Source organism: Parambassis ranga, chromosome 5 (assembly GCF_900634625.1).
Source record: "Parambassis ranga chromosome 5, fParRan2.1, whole genome shotgun sequence".
Taxonomy (NCBI): domain Eukaryota; kingdom Metazoa; phylum Chordata; class Actinopteri; family Ambassidae; genus Parambassis; species Parambassis ranga.
Genome location: NC_041026.1, coordinates 13,393,637 through 13,407,263, shown reverse-complemented (window position 1 = coordinate 13,407,263; position 13,627 = coordinate 13,393,637). Strand labels below are relative to the sequence as shown.

At 39.9% G+C, this 13,627-nt stretch overlaps 1 protein-coding gene across 1 annotated transcript in view; it reads left to right on the top strand.

Moving 5' to 3' along the window:
• Positions 1-13,627, top strand: part of LOC114435538 (receptor-type tyrosine-protein phosphatase T-like) — a 257,192-nt gene that overhangs the window by 212,410 nt on the left and 31,155 nt on the right. Inside the window, exons 22-24 of the mRNA XM_028405262.1 lie at positions 3,962-4,054; positions 4,928-5,037; positions 9,299-9,386. Of these exons, the coding sequence (XP_028261063.1) occupies positions 3,962-4,054; positions 4,928-5,037; positions 9,299-9,386 (291 nt within the window). The remainder of the gene's footprint in view (positions 1-3,961; positions 4,055-4,927; positions 5,038-9,298; positions 9,387-13,627) is intronic.

The window sequence follows — 13,627 nt, the reverse complement described above, 5'->3', positions numbered from 1 at the left end:
ATTTTCTGCCTTTTCGTGGAGCGATCTCTTCATTACCTTCATTTCCTTGCATTCCTTTCAGTTCTCTCCTTCACTGGACAACAGCTCACCTACATTGTACTTTCCGTCTTTTATGCTCGCGGCTCGCTCTTCCACTAATATCTGAGCAATTTTTTTCATCCATAGCGAAAAAGAATTTTCATCGGGGCTGGCACTGCTGCAATGAAATGAAGTTGAACTTGACCTTTTGCTTCATAGAGAGACAGAAAGATGAATAGAGAGAAGAGAAGCGAGATGAACTTACCAGCCACAGCTTTTTCACTCTTTCAAAAATACTTGCTGCTAAGATTTCAGTCTCCAAGCACCAGCTCTTAACCTTTAATGCTGAAAGAATCGCAGTATGTTATTTGCATTGTTAAGACACTGAGTAAGGTCACTACCTTTGCTGTGTTTTCTCATGTTAGATGCAAGTGGTGAATTTTGTGTGTACGTCATGTACATGTAGATGAAAAGGTGCAAAATCCCTTTTAGTTATGAATAAACCAAATACAGAGCATTATCCAGCTGCTAATAAAAGTATGTCGATTATAATCGTTATATTTTAATGGTGTGCAGTGATTAGCATAATTTCAATTTCAGTTTGAATTATTGTTTGACTATTCAGGATGTAATTACTGAGTGTGTGCTGGCTGATGCACTGTAATGAATAAAAGCTGATACAGATGATGTCTTCCTCTGTAAGTGCAGACATCCAGTTGCTACTATAATTAAGTCATGTCTTTTGTATGGCTGGAGACAACAGTAATTAGATATCAAGGATGTCAGTAATTTGTATAGACTTATACTATGGCTACACAAAGCAGTCACCAAAAAAATGGCTAATGTGGGATTTTTACATGAAGGCTGCAGAGCTTTTTCTGCCTCTTCGTAAAAATACAGGTAGAGAGACAGGCACAGTGGTGGTTCTGTGTTGGCGGCGTTAAGAGTTAACAAAGTGATACTCTGACTCGAAGTCATCCATAACTGAGTCTTAATAAAGTCACAGGGTGGGAGGAGGGAACTTTATATAGCACACTGCCAAGCATGAAGGACTGCATTAACATACACACTCGCTGACAGCATAAACGGCCTTCATACACACACAAAAACTCCCAACACACACTTCTCCTTCTCTCTCTCTTTCTCTCTTTAAATCAATCCCCCTCACACTAGCCAGGAACACACCTTGTGTCTCTTCGTCACATGCACACACACATGCACACACACACTTGTGCCTGTAGGGTCAATAAATCTCCCCATTAGCATTGAGATGTCTTCATCATAGTCAGTGTTGTGGAGCTACCGCTATGACTCCATTTCATGCCTGGCTTAATGCATATTTGACCTTGGTGAGCTTAATACACAGACACACACACACCACATCGAACACAATGAAAGGTATGCACACACATGCACCTATGTATTAGCATAGGAACGGACTGCGCATACATGGTACATGTGAACTTATTTGCATTTAAACACACACCTGTGACCTTGGAGGAAACCACAGTGGGATTTTTCACACACAGTGTTTTTGTGCATCTGTTTGTGATTGCAGTACAATGTATGAATGCCATATTGTATTACTGTGTTGGTACTTTTTTTTGTTATTGTATACACTCCTGGGTATTGAACTCAAAATTGCTCCTGATGGTCAGGACCAGCACGTCGGTGACGGTCTGTGGCGGTCTGTGTGTGTGGTTTGAGGAGGGAAGCTGTAATTGTTGGATAAAAAGTGCTGATTTAAGAGGATGTGTACATTGTGCATTGTGTGTTAGTGAGTGGGTCATAGCCAGAAAACAAAGTCATCTATAGGCCAAGGAGGAAATGTAAACACATTCATTACAGCGACAGAGAGGAGAGAGAGAGAGCCATTAAAAGAGGTATATATGGAGAGAAAGGGAAAAGAGCAGAACAGAAGCAGCATGTATCCTGGCATTCACAGATTAGCTTTGAAAATGTCAGTGAGTTTGAAAAATGCTTTTGGCAGGTTAGGAAAAAAAACAGACTGTAGGATGGTTTTCAGCTCAGCTGGAGTGTAAACCTGACCAAGCTCCTTTTTTAACAGAAACATTAACCAAACAAAGGAAACTATTTAATTTAAAAGTCACTAAGTCTTTGACATCAGTTAACAAAGAGTCATTTTCATTTGTGTTGCTGTAAACTTGTAGACAACACAAATTCTTAAATATATAAAACCTAAACATCACGGTATAAATTACGCAGTTTTTGATATAAATATTTGAACTGACACAACAATTGACACATTTGACACAACAAATGAGCAGCAGTGGAGCTTCTGAAGGAATTCCCTGGTGGCAGCCTGATCAGAGGACTCCTGTCCCTCGGCTGCCATGGCGGGAGGATCTCCTGTTGCAGTCAGTTGTCATCTTACCAACCAATCAGCACCCATTAGCAGAATGAGTGTTCTATGGGGGAAACCTTCCCTAAGACAGGACAACCCAGTACAAGTAGTGGATTTCAATTGGAGCTGTAGCATGTTTTTCCTGTTAAATAGTGATTAGTAGTGAGTTTGTTTTGGAGACTTTGCAGGTGCAAGGTGTAACAGATTCATGTGTCTGTTTCATGTAATGTGATGGGACTGTTAGAAATGGTCTTATTTAATTAGATTAGATATAAAAAGAGAATTTGAACTTTTTTTGCTTAGAAGTGGGTATAAATAATTATGTTTTATTTACCTATATATTTTTACACTAGTGGCATTATTACAAGGCAGACGAGGAGTCAGTAGAGCTTTAAGTCATATGCTGAAGTATTGGAGTAAATCCTCAGGTGAACTATTCAGCCGAGACATTGTGGAGGAGAAGGGTAAAGTACATCCTGGTTCTGTTTCAGTGAGCAGACAGTGTGTTTGTCCTGGCCTTCCCCACCTCTGCTTTTTTTTCCTCCTCCACTTTTTACTCCCGTCTTTCCTCCACCTTTGCCCTCTCCTGTCCCAAATCTTTTTCTAACATCTCCTTCCTTTTAACTTCTCTCTCAACAGGATTTATCCTCTATTTTAAATCACTTATTAGAAGCTCATTAACTAGACTGTCACTTCATCCTTAAGTCCTTTGTCCTGTCTCTGCGAACACACACACACACACACACACACACACACACACACATAACACACACTCAGGCAGGAGCTGCAGAGTGACCCATGTGGCCGGCTCATTCTTCATTCGTTAAGGGAAGCCTTGTGTTTGGATTGGCTTATGGAGAAGCCACTTTGGGCCACTAATGAATCTACAGCCATCATTAACATGCAAATAGCTCTATTAAGAAAACATAGAGCCATGCACTTTCATATTACAACTCCTTTTCCTTCACACACACACATTCTTTTAGTCCAGTGATTGATCTAGCCAGGTTGTCAGAAGCCATATTGCCATATTAAAATTTGAGCTTTCACAATTAATATGAAACAAAAATGGACTTCTTTACAAAACAAAATGTATTTTCTGCTCTCTGTATTTTCTGTTCAGGGCAAATGAAATAGAGACACAGCATATAAGATGAATGCAGTGTCACTAAACTAGTGCCTCCACTCCCTTACATTTAAACTTTCTTTTGACAAAACTTCATAAAATAGCTGCTTTTCTGGTCCTCTGTCCCTGCTCAGTCCCTTGAACCCTCCATTTATATCTCCATCTGTCATGACTAATAGAGAGCACACGCTCATCCACTCAATCTGTTCATTCCTTAATTGGAGGAGAGACATTCCAATTAACTGTCCTAGCATCATGCCCACCAATCAGGGGTGTTAAATATCTCATTTACCTCATCACTTGTCAACGATAACCAATCTCCTCGATGCTAATGTGCAGTGTTCATACTGTGTTGGGGTGGGGTTGGTGGTGGCAAATACCATTGTCATGGTAACATCCATGCCTCTCCTCTCTCTCTCTCTCTCTCTCTCTCTCTCTCTCTGCATTAACAGACAGTAGCCAGCCATCGCTTGCCCAGCCCTCTTTGACCCTGCAGAGCTTTCCCTATGGAGGCTGTGAGTCTGTGGAGCTCTCCTACCAGAGCGGTATGTGCATAGAATCAGATCACTTACCACTCAGTTAAGGAAGCCAGTTAGCTAAGCAGTCAATTAGCTAGCCTGGATGTCAGTGAGTTAGCTAGTGCTTGGTAGGCTATATATGCAATTACACAGAAGAATGTGATATGTTTCAGCTGCTGACCCTGTGACCTTAAACAGAATTTAGCCGCAACATGTCAAAGATTCGAAAGTTGTCTTGATTGAAAATGTATTTTAGTTTGAGATTCAGAGTTCATAGAGTACATGGATGTGTGCTTGGTCATAGACTGTATATAAAGATGGACGACGAGCTCCATTCATTGTAAAACATTGAGGCTAAAATATCTCGCTTACAGGCACTGCCATGATGGGAAAAGACGCCATCTTGGAACGCAGCAGAGGTGATGCCACTTGCTCATTGTTCCACCCAGACACTGGCCCACCAGAGAGTAATGAAGATGTTCTGGCCTCCCTTTTTTGGAGGAGCTGTCATGTTATCTATATTTATACACAGTCTATGTGCATGGTTAATTATTTAACTTGTAGCACTACTGGACAAGTGGACTAGCTTCCTGTTTTTTTTTCATGATTCTCCATATTGTAGCCAGATCAGGACTCACAGCACATGTTGGTAAGGCCTCAGCACATGTTGTGTCTCACAAACATGCACATTTAGTGTTAATAAATCTAGCCTGCATTTCAGTGACTCACCCAGGAACTAATAATAAGCAGGTTTGATGGTTAAGGTAGCGGGCACCAACTTAAAAAGTGACATACTCGTGACTTAACGGAAAGGCTGTTCCACCCATTCACACACTAGTCTTCTTACATATTTGTTGTACTTTCCCGTTGATGTATTTCTTTCTGTCTCTCTGTCTGTAGGTCAGTTCCAGGCCGGCCAGTTTCAGCCTGCTATTCGTGTGGCGGACCTCCTCCAACACATCACCCAGATGAAATGTGGACAGGGTTATGGTTTTAAGGAGGAGTACGAGGTAAATACACATTCCCAGACACCCACACACACACACTTGTTCATATTGAGAACAACAGTAACTGTAAATGGTCTTTATAGGTTGACAACAACCAGCTGCAATTAATAGGAAGGTCAAAGGTTTACAGCTACAGGACCCTGATAGAATGGTGTTATAAAATGTTTCTGTGACCTCAAGAGCATTTTCTGAAAATATCGAGTCAGTAATAAGAGTCACGGCATAGGCTGGACTGACATCATGCATCCTTGCCTCTTGTTAAATTTGATAGGATATGCTTCAGCTGCTGACCCCATGACCGTAAACAGAATGGAGCTGGGACTGATTTAAAAGCAGGTTTTACTGAAAATTTAAGAAAATAAAAGCAGGACAAAGTTGAAACTGTCTCGTCTGCAGTGGGACTTAGATGCGTTTTGGTAAAAGAGTGTAGTTTGAGATTTAATACATTATTTGAAACTGAAGTAAACAAACAACATTATAGCTGGGTAATTAGGCGACTCTATATTTCTCTCCCTTTCCCTGTTGCTGCTGCTGAGCTGAGCAACACGTGTGTGTGTGTGTGTGGGTGGGTGTTGTGCTTGAACGAGAGAGATTGTGGGATTGAATTTGGTTTTATGAGAAAGGAGGACTTATCAATTATTAACTCTTCACCTCATCAATATTGATGATCAGAAAAACAAACAAGCAGACTAAAATAAACTTTGTTCCCCTAGTTTGTCTTCTTACTTTGTTTCTTGCTGTTTTTCTTTCACTAATGTTACTGCCGGGTTTTGTTTTATACTTTTATCTCCATCTTTCACACGCTTTCCTTCTTGTTTATTCCTGTTGCTCTACCCCTCTTGACATCGCCGTCATTTGCTCGGATTTAATCTCCCTTCTGTCCTTTACTCCTTGATTTTGTCAACATCGTGTGCTATTCCTGTTGTCAATCTTTCTCTCTTTCTAATTCTGTTTAGTCTGCTCCTTCTGTCCCGATGCCTTTTTAGATTTCCCTTAGCACTGGTTGCCATTCTGTTCTGTCTTTATACATAAGCCCTTGATTTTTTTTTACGTTTCCTTTCTGTCTGGGCTGGCTGTTTAGAACACAGTTTATCACTTACTGGCGTTTTCATAATCATTCTTTGTCACAGACTTACTACCACAGGCTCATTTTACTCCCAAATCTCATTCCCCTCCCCGTTCATTCATTTATTTCTCCACCAAACCATTTTTCACTTCCTGTCTTCACTTTATTCTTCTTTCATTTTCTTTGTCTCTAAGAATAAATCTTAAAAAAAAGGCACAAGTAAGACTCTTTTTGTTTTTCTCTATCTCCTTCAACCTCCCGCGCTCATAAAAATGAATATTTTCTATTACTGACTCGGCATGCGTGTTGAAAATTGTCCCTCCGTGATACCGTACGTTATATTTTCATTTGCTTCCTGTCATTTTGGTTTAAACCCACTGATACGTTTCAGGGGAGAGCAAATGTGATTTATTCCCCAGTGTGTGTGTGTGTGTGTGTGTGAATGTAAAAGACACACACACAGAGTAAGGCTTTATTTATAGAGCTACCTGTCTGTAACAGCAACTGATAAAATGCATACAGTGGACGATATAGAGGGCAGAGGTTGTGACATCACGTCCAAACTGGCTTCTTATTCCGTATTTCATTTTTTTTTAATTTTCCATGACAAAACCAGCATATACTGTAGATATTTTAGAGATATAAGATTTTAAACTGTGCTTCGTGGTGATTGCAACATGTCTTCCCGAAGAAACGCAACATTTGGTTGATAATATATAGATAACACCAGATATGACACTTGAGTTACATAATATGGACTTATTATATTATTTTTTGTTTATCCTAAGGGAACATATGATTGTTTACATCATCCAATCATGGGACCAATGCACCCACAAAAGGTTGTGTTAGAAGGCTTGTTATGTTTTTGTTTATTATTGCTAGATTCAGCCTAAAAACTTCAGGAAACTGTTTGACATTGTAAAACAAGGTAAGGGGTTTGGTAAAGATAATCTTACAACACAAATTTATAACTATAAACACATTTTAAATGGAAAACCGCTTTCTGTAGCACACCATTTATGGCTACAATCGCAACCAGTCTCTGACCCTATGATCACATGGAGATGCCGCTAGAGAAATACACACATGTTCCATGTTCAAGGACTAAATATGGACTTTATGCCACATTTTCCTGGTGAGGACAGGCTGGTTAGTAGCCTAAAGTAGGAAATGAGTTGTACAGCTCACAGTTTCAGGGTCTAATGACTTCTGAGCATAAATGGAGGGCCATTGTTGGGAGGATGTCCAAAATTGCCCTTTCCCTCCCTCTCTCTCTTTTTTATTTTAGTCCTTATTGCACCAAAATAATCAGTTTGAGATGTTTCACAAAAAAGCACAGCATCTTAATAATAATCTCTAAAACTACAGCTCACACACATACATAAATCGATGCTGTATGTGTTATACAGTTTAGCACAAAAGTGGTAAGCTGCTAGCACATTCTGTTAGGTACATCCTGTGAGCATTTTTTGAGTGTGCGTGTGTGTGTTTTCCACCACGGCCCATGTGTTGTGATCTTGTCCCTTTTTTTTCTGTGTAATGTGACATCCGGTGTTAAAACCCATTAACCTCACTAACACCAACAGCAGCCACTCTGTCAACATTTAGCTCCCCACTGGGTTTACACTTTTTACATTGAAGGCAACATTACACAGAGTTTGAAGCTTTGCCAGTGGGGTTAAATTACCCAGCCACTATATTTCTAACAATTAAAGTAATGTCGCTTGCACAGCTTTTTTATGTTAAATTTGTATTTACTGAGAAAAGGCAGCCAACCCACACCTTATGTAAATCAGCACACACACTCACACACATGCATGCATAACCCTCCTACAGAAACCTCCTACTTAATAAGTGCAAAAAATGTTTTCATCCTCTTTTTGGTAAATAAATCAACAGATTCACACATACAGTATGTACACACACCCACACACACACTCAGGCCCATATGCCCCATTAAAAGAATCCATTTTCTGCTTGACTGAGCAATAAGTTTAGGTGTCTGTTTTTCTGTCACAATACAGTTGTATAGTATTGTGTGTGTGTGTGTATGTGTGTATGTAGGTCAGTATCACTGTCTGAAAGTGAAAGCTGTTGTCTGGTTTCCTTAAGCCCCTTAATGGACTCAAAAAGGCCTGTTCACTTGTCCCCATAGGGAGAATTGTGTGTCTGTATGTGTGTGTGTGTGTGTGTGAGTGTGTCTGACCTCGCTGTGATCGTGTGTTATCGTAGTTGTTCTAAAATAGTTCACTGTCCATATGGCAACCTTTGAGAGTTGGGGTTTGGTTGCTTTAAGCTTGTGAGTGATCTTGGACGCACATGTGCACACACACACACTCACTCACACACACTCACACTTTATTATTACACACATTGGTCAGTGTGCACTGCACTTTGTTCAAATGTGCTGTTCAGCCACAAAAGATCATGGACAAATGTGTGATGAAAACTGCATTCGCACACATGATCACATCCACACACATTCACGTTTGTCCTTGCCGTGTTTGTAAGGCTTGTCACACGGGCCTGCAGCACAGCAGGGAGTAAGGACAGTCTGTCTTCTCTCCTCCAATAAAAGGACTGACAGAATATTCTCTCCCAGACCAAATCAGCAGGACAGTGAACCCAGACTTTTCTTATAGCTCCTGGTGTGTTTACCTGCTTTTTCATTTTGCACTTTCACTGAAACCTCGATGGTGGTTGCTTTTTTAATTCAGGAAGGAAGTTAAGCAGGACTCCCCTGCCAATAAAGTTGGAATGAGGTTGTGTTTTCACCCCAGCCTGTTGGTCTGTTGATTAGCAAAGTATTGCATATTTGGCTGAAAAGTTACCTGGCCGATGGACTGACCCAGTTGGATTAGTTAGGTCTGGGATTTCTGCCATTAGAAAATATCTAACCAGTACCTCTATAGTGTGTTTTCACACGCTAACTGAAAAAGACAAAGGTTGCAGCTTTTATGCTTTTCAGTGCACATTCAGTTATTTTTAACTTTTGCTGCCTTAAGTACTGAAGAGTGTGCTCTGTTGTCTTTTTATTCATTTTCATATTCATGTTACTGTTTCAACTTCTGCCAGCCATGTGTCAGTGTACAAGCTCTAGGCATCAGACCATATGTGCATGCATATTTCTGTGTAAAATTAAAGTATTTTTCTTTGTGTGTGTGTGTGTGCACACGTGTACATGGGTATGTTTAGGCCTTGGCAGAAGGACAGACGGCGCCCTGGGAAACAGCCAAGAAGGACGAGAACCGCAACAAGAATCGCTATGGCAACATCATCGCTTGTGAGTCCCGCAATGACATAAAGAAGTATTGCTGCAGAAGGTCACAGGGTATCTATATAGTTTAAGATAGAAGTTCAGCTTGGTTTGGTGATGTTTGGAGGTGTAGAGCTTGGTATGGTTCGGTTTAGCATGGCTCATTTTAAAGAATGTATCGTGCTCTTGTTGCTGTGGTTTGGTCGGGGTGGTTACAGTCCTCATAAGCTGAACTCAGTTTGTATTAAAACTTCCTGTGTGCATGGAATCCCAAATAACACTCTGACTAATCAGGAGTTTTCGACACAAAAACGGCAGCTGAAGTGTCCTTGAATGAATCTCTGGCTGACTCCCTCTAGCTTTGGGTGTGCCATCCTGTTGGATGTTATCATCTGGTGAGAGGCAGATGCCAGTAGAACTTGGCTTCCATGAACTGGACCAGCACACGTGCCAGAACAATTACTAGAAATGCAACATTTTTTTATTGAATATTGAAACAATCTCAGACAAGAAAGATAAATAATTTACTTCATTGAAAGTATTACACCTGCGTTAAAGAAAATAGACTTACATAAATCTGATAGAGCACTTATTACTGAAGCCTGTTCTGTAGTATAGGCACTACCTAAATACATACCACATGTCTTTTTGTGTATCAGGTTTACCAGTTATACACCCACACTGTGTATCAGTCATAATATGATCAGAATTATGTTCTGATTGAGACAATTCACCTTTTCTTGGCAGTGTTGCAGTGATTATTTTAACTGACTGCATGTTCCTCTATGTGTGAATGTTGTGTTTTGTTTTTTCTAATACCCCACATCATACACACTAAGATCTTTGCTAGTGCTGCCTTTCTTTTTGTGGATCAATACCTCTAGTCAGTGGGAATTTTTTCAAATGATCTTTTAAAAGAAAACGCAAGTTTGAATTGACAATAATACAAAAACAAATTTGCAATAATATTTAAATTCAGCGAAGCTCACATCTCAAACTTTGATACAAAAAACATAAAAAACACTTTGTTTGCCGAGAGATTTGGTTTAAATTCTTTCGAATGATCAAAGCATGCAGATTCTGTTTTATTCAGAGAGACTTTTGTTAAAATGAAGCTTCTAGTCAGGCTGCTGTAATGATATTCAGAGTAAGACATGTACTGCAAGTAGCATAACTGTGTGTGTGTGTGTGTTTGGCCATTAGAGTGTGAATTAGCATGTGAATATGGCAGTCAAACATTTGCCATAATTTAGTGTGCACCAATAATTGTCTGTCCAATTTGATGTTCCATCAGTGTGTGCGCACATGTGTGTGTGTATGCTTGTTATCTTGTACAAGGCAACCTCGGGCCGCTATTAGGCTGGAACAAGGGAAGCATGTTGTTTGGTTGAAGTTTTATTAAGCGGCTCAGGGGTGTGTATGCACGTGTGTGTCCCACACGACCAGTCTGATCCAGAAGATTGCTCACATTTTACAGGTCATATGTGTAGATATATATGTGTGTGTGTTGCTGTGTCTGCATGCACGGATCTACGCATGGGTGTACATGTATCTCATTACCGGGGTTTAGGTGTCGGGCAAAGACACTGCACTAACCTGAAGGCTTTAAAATGAAACATTGCGCTGAAATGAAATGGCCTGTCAAGGACTTGATAGCCAACAGGAATTATGATAAATTTGCTATTAGTACAAATCCTTTAATTACAAGGGCCTAGTAATGGAAACTGTCCATCTTGCTGCCTGTGATCGTACAAAGGCTCATTTTCTTGAGAAAATGTTCTAACAGGCCCTTAGGGGGGAACGACTTTGCACAGTGTCTTTATTAGACTGAGGAAATGTGGACAGGCTGCCTGAAAGTTTAAATATGGGTAAAAGATTGTCTTTTTTTTTCTTTAATAATAATTTTGTTAGGTTGAACTTTAATTTGCCTTTTTGAACCAAAGGATTTGCTTTTGGATTTTGAGAAAGCCAGTGTATAAGCAAATTGTCAGAATTCTAGGAACAATGATAAAAAAAAGTTTTAAAGGTCTACAACATGCACGTTTACCACCTCAGACTCACTCTGTGGCTAATAGTTGATGTTTTCTCAACAGCCAAGGATATTCAGTTCCAAAAAAAAAAATATGGCAGCAGAAATGGTTTATGTTTACAGAAGAAGAGGTTCAAATGTCATCAGTGTTTATTGGTTAAAACCTGATCTCATAGCCTCTGAAGTCATTTTAGCCCCGATCCACTGACAGCACCTTTAACCCTAAGCAAATGCTCGTTGAGCCTCGGCAGATCACGGAGAGTGGAGCTAAATTTGCGGCCTGGCTTTATGAGATTTAAACAACACCCAGCTTCTAACCCTATAAATCCCCTCCATGGCAGCTGTGGTAATTGTTCCATCCTTGTGAGGACACTTCGTTTTCTTTGAGGTCTCAGTAGCAGCCTTCTCTCTCCTTTCCTCTCACACACATAATGCATATTTTCACCAGCTCTCTCTCTCCCCCCTCCTTCCGTCTCTTCTCTTTGCCTTTCTCTCTGGAACAGTTTGGAAAGGGCTGATTTGAGTTGAAGTGTTAACACACTCTTCCTCCGGCCATCTGCCAAACACAAACGGTTGATGCCATGTTTGAAATCCCTTCAGCACACTGAATAAATGTTAATCTAGCAGCCTCCTGTCCAATGCTCCCTCTTATCCCTCCATCTTTCTGTCCTTCCTTTGAGCATTTCTCTTTTTCTCTCTTTCCAATCCCTTTTTTTATCTGCTGTCTACAGTCTTATTTTTCAGTCTTTTCACCTTCCTGTTGTTCTTTTTCTTTTTTATCTCTTATCCTCTCCCATCCATCACCTCCCTCTGCTTCTCTTTCATCATGCCATCCCTCTTCACTTCAATCTTTCCCCTTTTCATTGAAATTTTAACCTCTGTTTTTACCTCCCCCCTTTGAAACCCTTACCTTTTACTCCCATGCTTCTCCCTTCCACTCCACATTTTCTCTCACCTCTCCTTTCTTCCTCTCTTCTCTCTCCATCTCTTCATCCCCTCTGATCACCTCTGACAGTTTATGGGTTGAGGCAAAGCGCGGCAGTGTTTCCTCATTACAGGCATCTGTCTGCTTCTATTTCCTCCTCCCTCGCCTCCTTCCCCCTCCTCCTTGCTGTTTCTCTTCTCTTCATTCTCAGCCCTCAGTTCATAGCACAACCTTCCCATATGGTCATTTATAATTCAACAGAAGCATTCCTTCAAAATAAATACATGTATTGGCATGAATTTACATATGTGCAGAGAGGGGTGTGTATGTGTGTGTACAGCTACGGTGTCTTACGGAAGTCCAAATTAATTTTTAGACCTTGATAGAGAGAGAGAATGTTTAGAGGCATTTTCACTGACCTTCACAGCTGGGCAGACCTTCAGAAACTGTTTGATGCTTTGAATTTTTTAGGTTACAATTGGATTCAGAGTTACTTTTGGGTTTAATGTAGTTTAGTTGTGATTGTTAAAGTTAAATTGATGAGCTATGGAATCCATTAAGTCCACAAAGGCAGATGTTTTGTGTGTGAGTGTCTGTAATATGAAGAGTAGATGATGTGGTAAAGTGTGAGGTATGCTGGGTTAGGATCAGGGTCCATCCCCCCATGTGGTCAGGGTTAGTAATCATAACTTGAGCATCTACTTGGGGAAATTTAACACTTAAAGAAGCTTGTTTTTTGTTTTCTTGCCCACCATGATGAAGTGTACCACCCAAAACAATAGGTTCAACATGCACTATATATGATTATGTTTCAATTTGAGAAAACAATGTTATGTTTTGACAGTTCTGGAAGCTAGCTGTTAGCTGATAGCTTTTACTGCGGCTTTTATCTCTTGTTGTTGCTGCCGTTTCACATATCAAAGTTGACCAAAGTTGTATTTTGTGTTTTAAGAGCTTCAAAGTGCTTATTAATGAAAAAATAATCGCACTGCCTGACATTGTGTACTAGAAAAACGTAATGTTACAAGATTAAACAGATTAGTTCAGTGCGGCAGTTTAGTGGGAAAGTTTGATAAAATGTAGAATTTACAATATTTTTAAAGGGTAGTTTCAGTCATGATTGTTTAAGTTAACATGTCAGTATTTCCTGTTTTATCTTTTGGTACTTTTTGTGTAGAAGAAGAATATTTTTCTTGTTTTTCTGTTGCCAACAAAAAGATAATGAGAAGAAGAAGTGTTTTATTCTAATATTAATACTCAGACTTGACTATTTCCAGATGTAATTTAAATTTCTTGTCTGGAATAATAACAGAG